The sequence below is a fragment of the Fusarium flagelliforme genome (genome assembly GCF_020744385.1).
Source record: "Fusarium flagelliforme strain FIESC 12 MPI-CAGE-AA-0113 chromosome Unknown B0J16scaffold_3, whole genome shotgun sequence".
Taxonomy (NCBI): Eukaryota; Fungi; Ascomycota; class Sordariomycetes; order Hypocreales; family Nectriaceae; genus Fusarium; species Fusarium flagelliforme.
In genome coordinates this window covers 1,956,396-1,975,650 of record NW_025763505.1, presented here as the reverse complement: position 1 = coordinate 1,975,650, position 19,255 = coordinate 1,956,396, and the positions used below count along the sequence as shown (strand labels likewise).

At 48.9% G+C, this 19,255-nt stretch overlaps 3 protein-coding genes across 3 annotated transcripts; 2 read left to right on the top strand and 1 right to left on the bottom strand.

Moving 5' to 3' along the window:
- The first annotated feature begins 5,746 nt into the window (after positions 1-5,746).
- B0J16DRAFT_98078 (uncharacterized protein) lies at positions 5,747-6,305 on the top strand. The gene has a single exon (XM_046134786.1). The coding sequence runs from the start codon at positions 5,855-5,857 to the stop codon at positions 6,164-6,166; it is 312 nt and encodes a 103-aa protein (XP_045984542.1). The 5' UTR covers positions 5,747-5,854; the 3' UTR covers positions 6,167-6,305.
- Positions 6,306-9,013: 2,708 nt separating this feature from the next.
- On the bottom strand, positions 9,014-13,193 carry B0J16DRAFT_382499 (uncharacterized protein; the record flags this gene model as incomplete). The annotated part of the gene is made up of 6 exons (XM_046131246.1): positions 9,014-9,451; positions 9,525-11,024; positions 11,075-11,341; positions 11,404-12,230; positions 12,288-12,320; positions 12,377-13,193. 6 exons carry the CDS (start codon positions 13,191-13,193, stop codon positions 9,014-9,016), a joined length of 3,882 nt encoding a protein of 1,293 aa, XP_045984541.1.
- A 1,022-nt stretch (positions 13,194-14,215) lies between these two features.
- On the top strand, positions 14,216-14,921 carry B0J16DRAFT_337645 (uncharacterized protein). Its single transcript, XM_046127372.1, has one exon. The coding sequence runs from the start codon at positions 14,589-14,591 to the stop codon at positions 14,835-14,837; it is 249 nt and encodes an 82-aa protein (XP_045984540.1). The 5' UTR covers positions 14,216-14,588; the 3' UTR covers positions 14,838-14,921.
- Positions 14,922-19,255: the final 4,334 nt, after the last annotated feature.

Sequence of the window (19,255 nt, the reverse complement as noted above, 5' to 3'; positions counted from 1 at the left end):
TAGGATGGGAGTCCACGGTCTGTAAGCGGCGCAAGTCCTCGTCTGGAAACGATGTCGAGGATAGTGACGAGAGGGTGGATTAGCAGGTGATCTTGGGATGGAAACTTATGAGGCGACTGTGAGGTGACAGATCCAAGAAGACAGAACAGACCCCGGGTTAGGTTTGGCTGCAAGTCGGTTGAGGATCAAATGTTCTGGACCTGAGCTCCTGTTGGCGTGTGCGCGCGGCCCTGAGCCGAACTAGATAGACAAGGCAGGAAGTACGTTTATAAGAACTAGATTGTAGAGAAATGAACTCAGTTGTCCATGTACGGGGGCGTGTCAGTTGTCGGAAACAAGACAAGCCAGATTGAGGAATTGCTCTGTGGAGAGGAACTATCAGAGCCAGAGCCAATGTTGAGATGGGGGATCAATCTCAGGGCATCGTAGAATCCAAATGCTTGCTGTATGTAAATGGAGGGCAGGAACAGGGTCCAGGGGGAAATGGGGCAGGGTCGGAGGTGCCGCAGCCACCGGCAAAGAATAAAGACTATTAATTGAGTGGGAATAGGCAAATCAGGGTTTCGGAAGCGAGGATAGAATCGCGAGAGTTGAGAAAGAGCAGAAACATCAGATTTCTACATGGCACTATGTTTGGGGAGTGGTCTTGCTGTTCAGAGGCTCGCCAGGAACTAGGAGGGCATAAGTCTAGCCCAGTCAGTTCGCAGCGCTGCGCAGCACAGCGGAATGGGGGCGTGAAGATGGGAGTAGGGGTAGGGTATGCCTACAATCTTCCGTCAAGGATGCACGCACAGTCTTGGTATTTGTCTCTGAAATCTGGACTGGCCATCCGACTGTACATATTGATTGATCCGCAGTCTTTTACATCCTCGTTCTCGCGCTTGGACGCATCAAGTTTTGACGTTCGGGGAGGATGATGAATGATGCAAGAGCCAGTTCTCAACGTGATCCATTGTAAAGCCTCGAGTTATTATGGACAATTGGCACGTCCATTGCTGAGCAACGTATGTGAAGCAATGCAGTTCAACTTGATGGGTCGAAAACAAGAAGCGTGGGCCCCAGGGCCCTGTCATCGGCTACGTATACGATAGGGCGGCACCTGGACAACATCGAGATGCCCCATCTTGGTCCAATGGACGCATTCAAAGACCATATCGAGGTCGCTTCAACGCAACGCAACGCAACGCAACACTACTGGTGCCCGTGACTGGGGGATTGTTCAGCAGTCATCCCCGGATGGAAGGAAGTGCAAATATGAATAAGTGAATATTTAAACACTGTCGAGGCTGCTGGGTCGATTCAGGCCAGCCGGTACAGTACTGTAATTAAAAAATAACCAGTTATCAAAATCATGGGAAAGTCGGGGGCGGTACGGCACACTGAAATGTTGATGTTTGTCCAAATGTCGTACAGAGCGTGTAGCCCCCGTCATGGTGTTCCAAGGACGTGGGCAGGAGTATTATGGGCCTTGGCGTATCCGCATCCTCTATTCAGAAAGAGGCAATTCAGCATGACGATCAGCTATCAATTGATTGACTGATTTGACCCGAGACGGCAAGATCGCAGAAGCTGGTAGGCTGGTTAGATGCGTCACCGTCCACAATCATCCAGTGTGCCTGCCAACGCTCAAAGCACCACTGAAGTGTAGTGTACTGTAGACTGTAGTGCAGGAGCTCAAACTGTAACGGGTAAGATCTCGATCCCAATTCGTGAAACCGTTGTGGTCCTGCCGTTGTTGACTATACTGTGCTGAACGGGATGTTTAAATGATGGGGTGAGATTGAAAATGTCATGTCACGCACGTACCGTACACACGCACGCTCTCTGATGTCGTCTCCTCATCTTGTTTTGCGGCTGGCTCAGAGAGGCTCGAAACTCGCCGGGACGGTGCGTACTGGCCTACTAAAGAAGCGTGACAGACGGATGGTCAGGGTTGAAGGTGAGCTTGTTCTCCAAACGGCATCGCTCGTCGGTAGCCAGGTGGTTGTGGGCTAACTAAAATGGACTTCTGCTTGAGTTCTGGTGGTCGGAGCAATTGCGAGCCGGGGAGGTGTGGGGCCGGTATAACTAACGCACGCCCTGTTCTGCGCGTGGGTTGTTCCTGATCGCCATCGAGCCATGCCTGTTGTTGAAATCGAGCTTTGGCTTACTGATCGTGAGATGCCAAAACTCAAGCTTCACCATGATCGAGAAGGTCTTTGATCGAATCGCCCATGGTGCCGCGCCAACAAGCGATCTGCCTGCTTGGATTTTGGTAATCCCCCAGGTTCCCTCATCATGGGCCACATGGTATGGCCACCGACGTCTTTGCCAGAAGTCCGTTCGTGCAGCAATGAGGTTTATTCGTCATATTGCGCCGATGGTTGATGCTTCAAATCGAATGACGCATTTTATAAACGGTTCCAAGGCATCATGTTTTATCCCTCCCTCCTTCCACGACGGGGCAGTGTGAAAGCGCACAATCGACATCTGATCCTTCGATCCCCTTGGATCCATTTTCTCTGCTTCTCTATTCAAAGTTCCCTGCAGATTGTCTCTTTGTACAAGCGAGTTGAGCCTGGTACAGTAACTGGAGATAGTTGATCGTCAGTACCAACCTGGGCTTGGTATGGTATAGTAGCACTAGAGTATCATCGATATGTAGATGTGCGGTAGATCACAGCATCGATGGCTGAGATGTGCGAGATGTGCGAGATGTGCGAGATGGCATTGTCCATCAACCCATCCGCACGAACAGCGTGAAACCAGAAACCAGAAACCATAAATGCGTAGTATCGGTAATTGTGAATCGGGAACTGGTGCAGGAATCGTCCATGGAGTGACATGGGAATTCGACTGACGGTCTAGAATCTCGATCCCTTCCAGCCCTAGGATTGGTTGTAGCCCGATAAGCAGCCGCGGATTAAACGAGCGACTCCCTACTCAATGCGACTCCTCCCCTATGCATTGTCCCTTTCGATCCCAGAGTGCTTATTCTGCTTGTATACCCTTGGCTCGATATTGGCCTTGACTGCCCCTAAAACTCGTACTTCCAGATTGCTGCCCGTCGACTATGATAGTACCATTTTGTGATTGAACTCCGTATCTCTAGGCTGTCGAATAGCAGCGGGAGTAGTGACACGGAGTAAAATTCCGAGGGGCCTGTAGACCAATAGCGGTTGCCAACTAACTGGCCCACTGCTTCTGAGACTTTAAACGAGACATGATACCGTATTAGAGTAAAACGGTAGCCTTGGTAGGCGACTCGCAGTCGAGGCTGAGAACTTTATAGGCTGTGACGTCCGACTAGGAATGGCGACAACATCTACAATACCCATAAATTTTCATGGCAAATAACAACGTCCGAAAGCTTTCGGGTATCGTTGGTCCCAATTTGAATGAAGACCAGAGTCCGTCTCACCGGAATCTGGGTCGAAGTCCCGTGAAGCGCGCAATGTTCCCCACGACATTGTCTAGAACATTGATGAGAAGTCGAGGCCTCAGGATAGAGTGAGCAACGATTGATTGAGCAGGAAGCCAGCCCATGGCGTACAGTCACAAGCCCGTTGATTGGTCGGCGAACTGGTTGGCTCGTGCCTGCCCTGTAGGTTGTCGTGCACCTAGAGCGCATGGATGCATGGGAAGGGGCTGCCTTCCTGCTACAGTAGTACCTACTAAGGTAGGTAGGGTAGGCAGTGAGCTACAGTGTGTACCAGGCTATTATCCCTAGATCTTAGGCGTTCGTTGTTCCTGCCTCTGGTGCAGGTAGCTACTAAGGTAGGTAGTATCCAATGGATCAAATTAACACATTCGGTTTCAACACCCATACATTGTTAACATCGTTGTCCTATTGGCCGAGAGTACATGCTGCTGGAGCAGTCTCAGTCGGTGCTTTTGCTGTGTTCTTCTCCAAGGTTTTCTCCTTTTCTTTTTCTTACTAAGTACCTAGGTAGCATGAACTACGGATAAAGATGAATGAATGATTTGAATGTTAGCAGTGTTCGATTTCAACTTTCACATCCACATACTACACTGGACAGTTGAACCAGTACAGCACTGGCCTGTTGATCATGGAGAGAGAGCCACATCTACGTAGTAAAGAAGGAAAGAGGGTAATGATCAGCAACTAATCTGCCCAGAGCAGTCAAGCAAGGAGCCTAGAGACTAGCTAATCTGCCATTAACGTAATATCGTGCGTGCATCGAGAGAAAGTCTCCGTAGCTTGTTTTGTATTAACCGGGGGATGTACGCCGTCAGCCGGCGTCTGTTGCATCTACTGTACATATACCAGCAGCGACAGTCACTGCAGAGACTGGACATGCAGCCAGATACTAAGGTACCTTAGTTATTTACGGATACAGCGCGGGATGCCAGGACCATGGTCCATGAGCCATCAAAAAGTCTAGAACCACCAACGATGGGGAATAGACATGGATGTAATCGAGACCGGGTACTCCACCAGTTTGTGTCACTATAAGTGTCACTGTAATAACATCGGAGAGTTCTAAAGACACTGGTTATTTGTTAGTGGACAAGTTAGTGGATAAAGATTGATACTACATACGGAGATGGATTGCATGTAAGCACGGCTATGCTCTCCCATTGCTCTTTGCGAAGTACATTCCCTTTCTGGAAATTGGGGTGGGAACACAGCTGCACCTTGAGATCTGGCATGTTGGTTTACCATCGCTTTTACTGCACTGCACATTGATGCTTGCGGGGTGAGGAAAGGCCATGCCATGGATATGATGCATAGCCCATGTTGTTTGTTTCAGCCCTGATCGACATCGATATCAGACGGGAGGACGACCTGCATGGGGGAGGTGGCATGTTTATTTTATTATTATTCTTATTATTCTTATTCCCTGATCATACAATGTACCAACAGCCAATCAGTAATGGGCGATTCCGATCCTATCCAAATTTGTACTGTACTGTATTTCCTCCTCGACGGAGCAAAGAGTCATGCGAACCAAGACTAGGATTAATTCTCTCCCTTGTTCGATCATGATTGCAACTGTTGTTGTTCTAAGTATTGTCTCACCAGAGACCCGCAACGTTCGAGATCAGGACCTGATCGCCATCCGTGGTGGTCCAGACCCGTAGCGCATTCGCCTAGACCGATCGATTTAGATACTTGTAGGTCTACACGTTTTCACATATAACCGAAGTCTCCTATTCAATGTTACTTTTATGGTCTTGGTTAGGTACCCAAGTATAGTACCTAGCCATGGCATTTGTTGTCGATTTTCGTTCCCGGACAATATCTTCCTCGAACCAATTATCTTGAGCGCAACGTTGAAGAGGGCCTAACGGGTACGAACATCTCGCTTATTCCATTCAGACGTGTCCTCTTTCGCGGACAACTGCACATACAGTACTGTACTGGTCTTTTTCAAAGGGGCAGTTCTGTAAGCGAGACTGAGCTAAATATATTGGATGTTATTAGAAACAGGAAGAGGATACAACCTTCCGGTGTCCTAGAATGTTCATGACGGCAGCAAACTCCAGCATAGGAGTAACTTGAACGCGATACAATATGATACAGCTGCATTGTATTCACATGAGAAAGGGATGGATGAATCAAGTTGGGTGGAATTGAGGTTCAAAATACCATTATTACCGTAGGTAGTAGGTATTTCATTGCAGTTGTTTCCCATGATCGACGTCTATATCCGAGCTCTGACAGGCCACCCCTCTCAGTGGACGGCCCGCTGTCGCGCCCGCCAAAATTACTGGGATCTAGACCCAGATTTCCATCCATTAGCAGGCCGCCAACTTGAACACTTTCTTCTGAGCTGGGCTGTCTGCAAACGTCTCGTTTATTCATGTCAATAAACGAAGAGGTATCCTGAAATATAGTAATGAATCAAGCATGAGGTCTGCAGTACTGTCTTTGATTTTATTACACGTCTTCCTGAGCTCCGTAGACCTATCAGAGGAATTGGATGTCACCTCATGGATACGAGAACCGTTAACTGTTAGGGACCGACCTGCCTGCACTACACACGCGGATAAATCCCCACTAATGGAAGAGGACCTAAACCTAACCCGCTCTTCCGGGCAGTCCTGTCCTCTCATCTCCAGCTCCATTTCTCCTACAACAAACCGCTCAACAGAGCAAAAGACGGCCAGTCTCCCACCTTATTATCTCTCTGTTTGCTCATTGTCGACACGTTTTACGTAAATAACTTCAAAAAGACAGACTCGTTTTTACTATACAAAATGGCACCAAACGATGAGACAAGCAAAAGCAACACAGCCTCCAACTCAAAGGCTGCGGGTTCGGGTTCGGGGGATGCCGATTTGGCCCAAGTAAGTACAGTACAGTAATTTCGTTTTCTTGCTTGTCTGATTCTCGGGATTCCCATTGGAGTGTTCGCCACTTGGAACATGGCAATGCACGAATTTGCCCTCCTGCAAAACATGGAATAGCAACAAAACACCATGTTGCAGATCCGATTCGGAGAGAATTGTCCTTGATCCCCATTTCATTTCGATCTGGCAATCGATCATGAAGATGTCACTCCTTTCCTGTTTCATCCATCTGTTCTGTCCATCCCTAATCCTCTCCTATTTTCCCTTTCCCCCATTTTCAATTATCCCCAATTCTTATGTACTGTACTGTACTGTACTGTACTTGTACTCAGTTTCCCCTCCCTCCCTTCACCCCTGGTTAACCCATTCCCTGTCTATTCCCACTCTCAAGGTCCAGACTCTCGCCCCCGGCCTGACCGTGGAACGTGTTATACCCAGACCCAGACCCAGCCAGTTGGTCGAGACCGCCTCGCTTGGCTGCCACGAGCCAAATTCTCCTGCCTGTCTGCTTGTCTGATTGACTGATTTGCATATTGCATTCGCATCTGCATTTTGACTACTGTATAGTTAGTACAGTACCTTTTGTCTTGGCCAAATAAACGCCCTACCCGACCAACCACCCCTCTGTACTGTACCCTCTACCCTCAAAAACAACTAGATAGTACTGTATTGTGTTGCATTTCCTGACGATATTCATGTTCTAGGCCTACCGGGACCTTGCTAGGTAAACTACCCTACTCTACAGCCTCACCTCACTTTGCCTTACCTCTCTCGCCTCGCCTCGCCTCATGTGGCCTTAACACACCCTCCCCTCGCATTTTCCCCATCTCGATCCACCTTCACCACGAATTCCCTATTCCTCGTCTCCCTATTCTCGTACCATTACCATGGAATTCTTCATTGGCGCACTTTACCATCGGCGTGGCGCTTGTCGTCGGCCCTGGTTGTCAATACTCCATAAACTCCCTCTCTATTGTCGAGACTAAATTGACAAATTCCTCTATCGGCGTCTCCGACGCTTCACCGTCACACAAATTCGGATTAGGCATATGCATCATTCAATTGCGCATTCATTGCTCCTATTTCGAAAGCTCAATCCATGCTATCAGAATCCGTTGATGCCACTTGCTTGTCAACTGAATATCCTCTATTCCCAACATTGCAACCAGTCAATGGCCCAGACAAGGTCCCTGACCTTACACTGATGCCTGAGCCTCTTGACTCATGCGCTATCGACCACAGATTCAAGTGGTTCAGGTTCCTGACTTGTTGCAGGTGGCGATAGATACACTCTCAATATCAACAGTGACCTATCTCGATAGCTTCATGACTTGACACACACGACGCCCTCGTTCCTGCATCCCTCCCACTGCCTTCGACGTCATATTAACCACATGCCTCCTATTCCTGTCTTTTGCATCGTACTATGGACGATCTGCAGAGATCCTTGACTGACATAGTAAACATAGGGGTGAGCAAGCTGCTACCAACCTCGAGAACAACCTTTCAAACCTCGAAAGTAGACTCGACGCCATTCTCGCTGCCCTCGAAGCCAACAGCAATTTACAGGCTTCTCCGGCTGCGAACGCAGCCCAAACTGATGAGTCTCGAAAAGCAGAAACAACAGACAGCAAAGAAAGGCCCCAGGACGGCGCCAACGGAGACGCAGTGAAGGACAAGAAAGACACGGCTTAATTGACTGGGCAAGGTCAAAGGTTTATTCAGTTCATACCACGTCACATAGCAATTTAGGGAGTTGAAAGAGCAGCATGCCAGCCAATCATGGGTCTCTTCTTTTCCAAAGAATATCTTTCACTTATATTATCTCAACGACCAAAGGAGATCCTTCTTTGCCGTTGGGATATACATTCCTATCCTCAGTGTTGTATCTCATGATCCCGCGTACTCTCCGAGCTCAGAGGCTCATACTCCTCCCCGGATCCAAGGGCAAAAAAAAAAAAAAACTAAGAACCAAGACAAACCAGATACAATGCGACAACCCCGAGTAATATAAGCTAGGCAGCAAACCATGCGTGAAAAAGATGAAACGAGAGAAGTGCCATCCTCGAATGCTCACCCCCATCAACCCAGTTTCCTATTCTACCACCACTCGCCGACCGAACATAGGTCGTATGTTGGTTGCTATGTTGGTTGCTATGTTGGTTCGCCCATCTAAGTCGATATATTCCATTGTAGCCCGCGACCAAATCGATACAAGCCGTTTGAGGAGGCATGACGCAACCACCCCCCATAAAAACCCCTGAAACGCCAGAAAAGAGGAAGCATAAGACCGAGGCTGTGACCTATCAGGGCCTAAAAGCCGATGTGAAAATAATAACAGGGAATAATCAGAGCCACGTTTCAAGTGTGGTCAAAAGACGGCATCGCCAAACAGAACCTATGACCTTTGCAGGTCTTGTAATTTGCAATCATAGGCGAATCAAGCGCAAATCCGCTATGCTGATACAAAACAACCATCGCATCCTCGAGTATTCAATACAAGACGGACGTGTGGCGTCAAGAGGTCATCTGCACGATTTGCAGTGACGTGATGGTTATGAAATCGCCAATCGAGGACCGTATCCCGTTACCCGTCACCCGTCGATATAGCGGAGTGGACATTTCGCGACGGTCAGTGTACGTGGTCATGTCGCGACATGGTCTCGTTATTGACTAAGTGACCTCATGAAAACCTGAGACACGGAAAGAAACCCGGTTAGTTGGTCAGGCTTCTCATATCAGAAAGGTCAAGACGTGCTCTTGCCAAAGGATCCTCGTCAGTTTGCAGAATGGCAGGACTCTCCTTGCCGTTTCCCAAGAGAGGCTCTCGACTCGTAAATGCACGGCTTTCGAGCGTCGGTCGTAGCAAGCCCTGGCCTCCTTCTTTGTGCTTTGACTTCGTTTCGGCGTGAAGGGCCAATTCGCGTTCGCGGTTCTTCTCAAGTAATGGGCCTCCGAGGGTCGCGCACTTGAGGATGGTCTGGATGAGGTGGTTCTGTTGTAAAGGTTTGGACAGATACTCATCCATTTGAGCCTGAATGCACTTTTCTCGGTCGCCCATCATGGCATGGGCCGTTAGAGCAATGATAGGTGTACGGTGGCTTCCTATGCCACGCTCGTACTCTCGAATCTTGCCAGTGGCCTCAAAACCTCCCTTTGAATCAAAATGTTAGCCAGTCTGTCGATCGATGTAGGATTACCAAGTGTCGAGGTTTGCATTTACTTACCATGATCGGCATTTGTACATCCATAAGAATGACATCGAACTTCTTGCTTTGAACGGCCTTGACAGCCTCCCATCCATTGCCTACCACGGTGACCACATGATGATATTTCTCGAGAATCTTGACTGCTAAACGTTGGTTGACGGTGTTGTCCTCAGCAAGCAGAATCTCGAAGGATTTAGTGTTGTCGGCAAGAGAGGGTGTAGCTCGGTTCTCAAGAGCTGGGATCATGCCGTTTCCTAGATCAATGAGTTTGCATGGCGTTGTCATGTACGACGTGATTCCCAAATCCAAACACGACTTCAAGCTAACATGAACAACAGGTGCAAGCAAAACGATTGGGAGGTATTTGAAATCATCCACAGCTCTTAACCTTCTCGCAGTGTCAATGGAATCAACCAAGATAGCATCGTAGGGAAGGGAGCCTCCGGTCTGGAGGCGGGTCAATGCAGGGCTCTTCTCTGAATCCACAACAACGGGCTTGAGACCAATCTTCTCCAACATAGGCTTAATCGACGTGGCGTTTTGAGATTGAGCCTTGTCGACGAATAACACTTGGTGTCCTCGGTAGGGGCGGATCTGCTGCTCGATCATAGCGGCGTCGTCAGGGGCGAGTCTGACCAGGCATGTGAAGTGAAATTCACTACCTTTGCCATGCTCACTGTTGACCCATAGATCACCACCCATGAGGTTCACAAGTCGCTTGGAAATGGATAGACCAAGACCGGTTCCACCAAACTTGCGAGTCATTGAACCATCCGCTTGTTGGAAAGTGTCGAAAATCAAATCCAGTTTATCTTGAGCAATTCCTATGCCCGTGTCCTCCACGACAAACTCAACCGCATACTCACCAGGTCGGACATGGCTTTGCCCCATGCTTTCTTTGATTGTCAGGCTAACCTCACCATGCTCTGTGAACTTGATAGCATTGCCAACAAGATTGAGAATGATTTGTCTGAGACGGAAGGAATCGCCAATAACATAATCAGGCACGGAGCTGTCGACCTTGTAGGTGAGATCCAAGAACTTCTCGTTTGCCTTGACGGCGAGAGTCTTGAGAGCGTTGAAGACGGTTCCCCGCAGTGTATAGGGAATTTCTTCAATCACCATTCTCCGAGCCTCGATTTTGGAAAGATCCAGAATGTCATCAATGATCGTCAGGAGGCTATTGGCAAGATTATTGACAATGTTAAGCATCTCCCTCTGATATTGAGTCAGGTCGGTATCTAACGTCAGTTGAGTCATTCCGATGATGCCATTCATCGGCGTTCGGATTTCGTGGGACATATTGGCCAGGAATTCCGACTTAGTCTTATTGGCAAGTTCGGCAGCTTCCCTGGCCTGGGTATTGCGCTGAATAGAATCACGCAGATTTGAAATCATCTGGTTGATCTTTCGTTTAAGCTCGTCCATCTCGCCCGATGCTTCGACATCAACTAGTTTGGTGAAGTCCCCATCCGTGGCTAGGTTAGTAATATCTGAGAAGGCTCGCACTTGTGTGGTCTGCTCATGTTAGAACGGGCCCTCGGCAAAGTTAACCGGGTGTGACTTACCAGATTGCTAGCCATGGTGTTGACATCTGTTGTGATTTCTTTCCAACGGCCATCCAGGCCACCCACATCGGCTTGAGCGCCCATCTTTCCGTCGACACCCACGTCTTTGGCGACTCGCTGCACTTCGTAACAGAAGCTAGACAAACGGTCGACCATGTTATTGATGGTTTCTTTCAGCACTTGTATCTCTCCATTTGCTTCGACTTTGATCTTCTGGCTCATGTCGCCGTTCGCAATGGCTTGTGTGACTGTCGAAATGCTTCTGACCTACGAATGGGTCAGCAAATACATAGACATCAAGGGATTTCAACCGAAGCCTCGTGACTTACCTGAGCTGTGAGATTCGACGCCATTGTGTTGACGTTTTCTGTTAGATCCTTCCATTTGCCTTCGACGTTGGCTACTTGAGCCTGTCCGCCAAGGGTTCCATCCGTGCCTACTTCCCTGGCGACCTTGCTCACCTCGACAGCGAATGTGCCAAGTCGATCAACCATTAGGTTAATAGTGTTCTTTAGCTCTGCAATTTCACCCTTGACCTCGACCCCAATCTTCTTTGTCAAATCACCCTTGGCGACCGCGGTGGTGACCTTGGCAATCTCTCGCACTTGAGTAGTCAAATTCATAGCCATGCCGTTGACATTCTCAGTCAGATCTCTCCAGGTACCTTCAACGTCATGCACTGTTGCCTGACCACCCAAGCGACCCTCTGTGCCGACTTCGCGGGCAATTTTTGTGACCTCACGAGCAAACTGTTGCAGTTGATCGACCATTGAGTTGATAGTCGACTTAAGCTCGAAAATTTCACCCCTGCAGTCGGCTTGAACCTTTTGGGTCAAATCTCCCTTGGCGACAGCTGTGGTAACCTTGATAATGTCGCGCACTTGAGTCGTCAAGTTGTTGGCCATGGCGTTGACGTTGACGGTGAGATCGTTCCACATGCCCTGCACTCCCCCAACATCGGCTTGTCCGCCTAGCATGCCTTCGGTTCCGACGTCTCTTGCTACACGAGTGACTTCAGAGGCGAATGTTCGTAGTTGATCCACCATGGTGTTAATAGTTTGTTGTAGCTGCAATATCTCGCCGCGAGCAGGTTTTTCAATTTTCTTGGTTAGGTCTCCATTGGCTACAGCCGTTGTAACAGATGCAATTTCCCTCACTACAAGACATGTTAGTTATATAATGAAGCTTGCGAGTTTTGCCCAGCACTACAAACCTTGATCGGTCAGATTTTGGGCCATAACGTTCACTGTAAAGAAGGCGTTAGCGGTAACCGAATCTTATAACCTGCACGTTGGGCCATACCGTTGTCGGTTAATTCTTTCCATGTTCCGTCGACACCACCAATGCGGGCTTGACCGCCCAGCAAACCTTCGGTGCCGACTTCACGAGCCACTCGCGATACTTCACTGGCAAATATTTGCAGCTGATCCATCATAGCGTTGATGGTGCGTTTAAATGTTGTAATTTCTGGGTCCATTTCAACAGTGTTCATGCGAACTTTCATGGTCAAATCGCCACGAGCAACGGCGGTGACGATCTCGCCAATTTCTCGCAAAGCCTTCTGGAAAGCCTCGTTGGCTTTTTGGTGCTTCCAGAGCTCACGCTCCAAGGTAGCAATACGTTCCTGCTCAAGTATTTCGAGGGCTCGCTCTTGCAGCTGCTTCTGCTCCAAGAGTTGGGCATTAACACCAGCGAGCTCCTGGCGTTGACTATCGAGCAACTTGGACTGATCGTCCACATGTTCTCGAAGTCCTTCGAGGGCTTCTTCGGTCAGCTGATAAGATGGCAGATGCGGAGAGTGCAGGCTACCTTGGGCGTGAAAGACTTTGGGTTTGGGGCGAGCTGCCACCGCAAGAGCCTCTTCGCCAAAAAGAGTGTCAATAACCTCATTGGGCGTTTCTGGAAACGGAGAAGTCGCAGAGGCCTGGCTCTCTAGCTTTCCGACACGCAAAGCAAGGTTTTGGAGCTCTAACTCGAGCTTACGCTTGGCTGGAGTATCTGGTCCTGGAAGCTGTACCTGAGAAGCTACACCAACCGGTATCGAATTGGGCGGTCGGGTATCTGGAGCGATCGAAGCGACAATCGAAGCGGCGGCGGCGAGGGCCGCATCGTCAACCATGGTGATGCAGGTAACTGCTACGCCGCAGTCAGGTAACACTTTTTGGGTTTTTTTTTTCCCTTGATGTGTTGCGCAGGATTGTGTGGAGTTTGAACGGATGAGTATAGATTGAAGCTTTACAACCGATAAAAAGGCGCCAATTTGATTACTGGTAGATATGTTCGAACAGTGCCACGCGGGGCGGAGTAAATGACCAAACTAAGGACGCAACAGTTGTCGACTGCGCAGCATCCTCGATTGTCGAGAGTTGAGTTGGTCTCAGCAGGATACACCGGGTGACGGCGGGCGATGGCGCCGTAGAGGTAGAACGGGCGGGAATAAAACCAGTATAAGCAAAACGGTCGCGTGAATCTTAAGTTGGAGCAGAAAAAGACGAAGTGGCGTCTATCGAAACGGAAGTCGAGGCGAGCCTGTGTCGTCGAAGAGGAAGCCGGATGGCGATGCTGCGACAGACAGTGAGGGTTGAGGAGGAAAAGATTAGGCTGAAAGTCCAGCAAGCAAGCCGTTTGGGAGTTTCCAGGTTGGCTGAAGCGGGCGTAGCGTAGTGTAGGGAGTAGTGTACAGTAAAATGGAGGGATGGGGTGAGTGATTAGGATAAGGGACGGAGCAAAGTACTCCAAAGTAGCCCGCCCGCTAGAGAGGGGACAGACCCAGAAGGCCAGGACAGGACGAGACAGGGCAGGACGACCTAAAGGGTGGTCCCAGCTGCAGCGGTGGCAGCAAGCACTGGACCTTAGCCCCGGGGTGGGGGGACAAGTCAACTGGATTGGATGAGCCGAGAGAGCCCTAGCACGCCTAGCCTTTCACTGACAGGACAATCCTGAGTACGATCCAGGGAGGTAGAGAGTACCTCTTGATGCTCGAGGACATGCACGGAATGCCATGTATCTCCGAGTTGGGTCGGTTCTAGGAAGATCCCTCGGTGGCTACCTCAGCGGTACGAGGTGAAAAGGAGGGCGACAAAAGAGATAAAAGGCGGAGCCTACCAAGCGGTGCTAACATCCGATCCGGTCTAGCAGACCCGAACCTCTCTTTTTGGCCTGAAGTGGTGTTTGCCTCTCTCACTATCCTTTATCAGTACTGCACATACATACCTAGTTACAGGTAAGGTACGCAATACTTTTGGCTGTGGGCAATGATACTTTTGAGTTGTGAGATAATATCGGTTGTTGTAACAGAACCTGGACCTGGGAAGAAGCACAAGAATGTCAACAAAAAAAAAAACCACTTTAAGTTGGACAATCTCAGCTGAGTACGTATGCCGATATTACTCTGCTACCTGAGCTCTGAACGATGTTAAATTGGACTGCAATATGATCTAGCTGAGCTCTGAAACTTGGGGATGAAACCATATCTATCGATAGTGGAGAGATAGAACCGGAAAGAGTAAAGAAAATGAAAGATCGTAGCAAAGAATGGCGAGTATGTACATACATAGTACATACCTACGTAGGTACTCTATGCAGTACAGTACTACCTATACAGTCCATCACCATGGGATGGATATACCATTTTTGCTGCAGCAGTCAGCTTCTAGATGCGATGTGTAAGGAAGACCAGCATCGCTATCCCACGTTTCTCATGTTAGTAGGGATCTTATGTATCACACATATACGATTCGACTCTCTTGCATATGAGATATGAGTCTAGACTCTCGTTAGTTCCAGTCACCTCACCTCTCGTTCTTGCCCTCTGCATTCGCTTTCTTCATATGCCCTCTTGAAAAACCGCGCCTCTGCTCATAATCTCACATAACCCCCTCATCCGTATATTTAAACCATCTCCTTCGTCTGGATTGATTCCTCGTCCAGGGACTGGCTGCCTCGCAAACGGAGGCTGGGTGTACTGTGATTGGATATCACTTTTTTAGCAGGGGCCCTTCTGGGGAAATCTGAGTGTCAAGAACCAATTGTATGCTGCCCAGAGCCTCCCCCCGCCCTTACTGCAAGCTAGCGGCTGCACGAGCGAATCGATCGACATTATTACTATCCATTAATGCCAAATGCACATTTTGGCCACGGGTACTCGACTTTGCAACACCAAGGCGGCTGAAAATATGTTTGGGAAGGAACTCTCGGATGTACGAGACAGTAAGAGCAGGCAGGAACGGCTGCAAAAGAAAAATACTGTAGCATATACCTAGCTGGGTAGGCACCCAACACATTGCCTATTATTATGGATCGTTCCTGCTCCAATCGTAAAATCCACTTACAGCTAACCATCTCAGACATTTCAAAATCCATCTTTCTTTGTCTCTCAATACCATCCGCCTGACATAAGGTTCCGCTTAGGCAAGGGGTGCCTTTGGGTTTCTTGTACCTGTGCTGACCTACGTTAGCAGCTTTGCTTTTGTTTCTCTTCCCCAGGCAGTTCGGCGGTCAAGTCGCATGTACTGTATGTATTAATTACCTCGTGGCGTGCGGCCCTTCACCACAGAAGGCAGCTGGGGTTCATTATCACACAATTCAATACTATTCGCAGGGAACTCTCGCTTGACTCTTTAGTGTTGAAGGATATGGCATTCGCTGACTAGGATGACAGGAAATATCGCAAGAAACAGCTTCTTTGTTCCACTTTCGAATCTTGGCCACAGCTGCTTCTTCCCTATGCTAGGTGCTGCACGCTTTTCGTTGTCGCTACTAGCTACTCAGTACTACAGTGGATGCCCGCCCAATGCCAACGCTCATGGATACCCTTTCAAACTCAGCCCGCCTGCCAAGACCGTTGATGTGGAGTCTTACTCTGCCACTCACACGGTGGCGATACTTAGGCGAGGGGTAGCTTGGGAATGGAACAGCAGCATCAGGCCCTGCTTGCTTTCGAAACATGGATGTCTCTTACTTTGCTCCGGGCATCAGAACTATAACAGTACGTCCCTTGTTACTATTGGACCAGTCATCAAAGATCGCAGCGCTTGACACATGAATACACCTACTGTAGCTTCTTCCGAGCGGCCATTCATCGTTTCTGTCAAACTCGGTCTTTCCTCGTGTAAGGAGATTGTACATGTGCTCATTTTAGTGCCACAACCTTTAGTCGCAGGGCCGTTGCCATTGGTCTTGAAACGGCTCTTGAGCTGTCAACAAGCGGCTTCCACGCGGCTCGGATGGCCACCCCTGGTTTAGTCCACCTATTCCCGTATCCATCTACGACCCTTCCCCGAAGGCTCGACCCAGTCCTCGTGCGATCAACTCGATTCAATTGCTCAAGTTCACCAATCGGTCTCATTGTCTACTAAGCACATCGAGTGCTCTAGCCACGGTTCAGCGCCAATTTCCAGTGCGATCTGGTGTGTGGCAAAGTATCGTTCCGTTCCGTGCTAGTTGAACAAGGAAGCTCGCAGTGGTCAAAATCTTCAACTTGAAAGTCGACATTCAGTTGTTCATTTTGCATCAAAGCGCTGTATCAGCACAGTGCGGCCCTTGACAAGCGCTCATTATCGTTAGTGTTGTGCTTGTACAGTAGCAAGCAAGTTGGGCAAGCTAAAGCAACAGTTGCTAAGCTACTAGACACCGGTAAGGAGGACTGCCGTCTCCAAACCTACCTAGGTACCTACCCTCAAGGTATCAGAAGAATTGGCTCCCAAAGCGTATGAGACGAAATAATCCAGTCACTTTATGCCATCTTAGACAAGCATTTAGGCTACTTTATTATGATAGCCTAAGCCTTATGTGACAATTCTTCTGTTACCCACCTGCCTACCTACACATCATACAACAAACCGATGGCCTCTCTAAAGTACAATACCACCAATGCTGAGCCACAGGGATAATGCCAAGTGCCATTGATTTTATGAGTATTATGATGAACAGCGTCTTGTGTTTCAGGCAGAGCTGGCAGAGGTGATCACATTTAATTGCCCAGAATGCAACAACACTTGCGCCTCACTTGACAGACGAAAGACGCGAGCAAACTCACATGTCCAAGAGACTATATGTTTGTCATTCATATATATATTTAGGCACATTAGAAGCGATATTCTTTTCGTCTGTACAGTACATGTTTTCAGAATCGTTCGGCAAGAGAATAGATATCGACTGAAAATTATCGGGATCATATTCAATCGTTCGCGGATGGCGGTATCCAGGCTCAGGGGTTATTGGTGGTGGGTCAAAGACACGGTCGAGTCAGCCACCAACGTCATTTTGGAGCTGCGGCAAGTCGATTTCCTATTCGCAGACAGGGGTACCCCTTCACTCGTTTGGGTGGACAATCTTCGAAATCTCATGATTTCGCAAATCACAACGAAGCTTGGCAATTGCTCGTGTCGTCTCTGCTTGAACAAAGAGCCCTTGTCACCTTGCACGTTGGTCATGTAGAGCACCTGCGATCATTCACGCACGGTTCGATGGTAATAGAATGTCGAGTGTCTGTACTGTTTTCAGTTCCTTTGGATACTGTGCAGTCGATGTGACTTGTTCCATCCTTTCAGGATTGGTGGCTTCTGGCCCACGTGAGTTGTTTCGAAGCCCGTCCACAGCTCAAGCACATGCACGACTAAACTTTGACGGTTGAGATCGACAACCATTAGAGCCAAGTCTCTTGAAGGAACCGACAGGATACGAGACGGCAGCTATAAAGAATCAATCACAATAGAAGAAGACGAAGGGTCCGACAACGGCTCAACGATAGGCTGGTAGGTATCAGAACGGACATCAAGAGCCACTCTGCTTGTCAGACCGGGCAGACAAGCAGAAACCGGGCTGCTTCTCTTTAACCATAGGCCGTTGACACGGGATATCTAAACACTCAGGGCCCTGCAAGCTGGCGCTCGTCACGAGTATTGATTTCAGTATTTCATGATGAGGCTCGCCCAGACGGCATCTTCGCCAATAATCACTATCATAAACGAACATACGGAGCGCGAGACATAAGCACATTCTGGAGCTTCATACTGGTTCCGTTGTAACCGCCACTGAGTTGACCCGAGTGACATTCGCTTGTAGAACCACAGCTCGCATTTCAACGATACATACAGACAGTACTCTCGGCTTATCTCCACTTGACAGAAGAACTCTCCCTGCTTTGAGTGGTTCTACATTCTCAGCCTGCTCTACGATTGTCACAGTCTAAGCGGCGGTAAAGGGATAAAAGGTACTCTGATTTATCCTTGAGGCCTGGGCTTGTTCTGCCCCGAACTTCTGCAGAAGTATGCTGAAACCAACGGTTCATGAAATGGCGCGAGATCATCACTCAGAATCTCATTAATAACCAGGGGTCTGGCCAATATTTACAGACTTTCCCATATCGAGTTGCTGATCAATAACCACACTTGCACAAACTCAAGTAGAGACGCACGGGGTCTTGCTAGTCCAGGGCAAAACTCGGGCAAGGACAACAAAACAAAAAGCCAACAGAAAAGAAATTGACGCCCAGAGCTCGTTCTCCTCTTCGTTGCCCCTCCCTCGCCAGAAAACCCCCGACAAGCTGCTCCACTCGTTGACACCGTACAGGACGGCGCAAGCATGTACGGTAAGAGTACAGCGGGGGCTTTCTAGGATTGGACCCTCGAAAAAGGACCCTGAAAATGCTGTCATTTTCTACCTCGGGCGGTCTAGCTGATACCAATCAGTACTAGCTGATCTTCTAGACGGCACCCTTGTTTCCCTCGCCCAAAGTTCCAGGGCTGTTGCAAACTGAGCAACTACTCCGCCCCTCCGCTTTTCTGTCGGTCTTGAAGACAGACAACAGGAAATACAAACTACTGATCTATTTAAGTTCGATCTCGGTATTGGCGATGTGGCGGTCCCTCCTGATTCATGCTTGCGTGCTAGGGAACCCCTATCTCCATCGCAATGCGTGAGAGACGTCGCTTGTGCGAGGCAGTAAAACAGCCCCAAAATAAGTCTTTTCCGTAAGACTGCCTGGACCTGCGTCAATTGGATCAAATCTGTGTTAAAGTGGCGTTGTAAACGTGCTGCCGAACGCCATTTCTCCTCGGCCGAGTCGTACAAGGCGTACTTTCCATGTCTCGAGGGAACGAGTAAGAGGAACTTGCTTTGCCATCGTGGTACAGTACAGAGCTGGCTTGGCGGTTGCTGTTCAATTCTGTTTAACTCGCG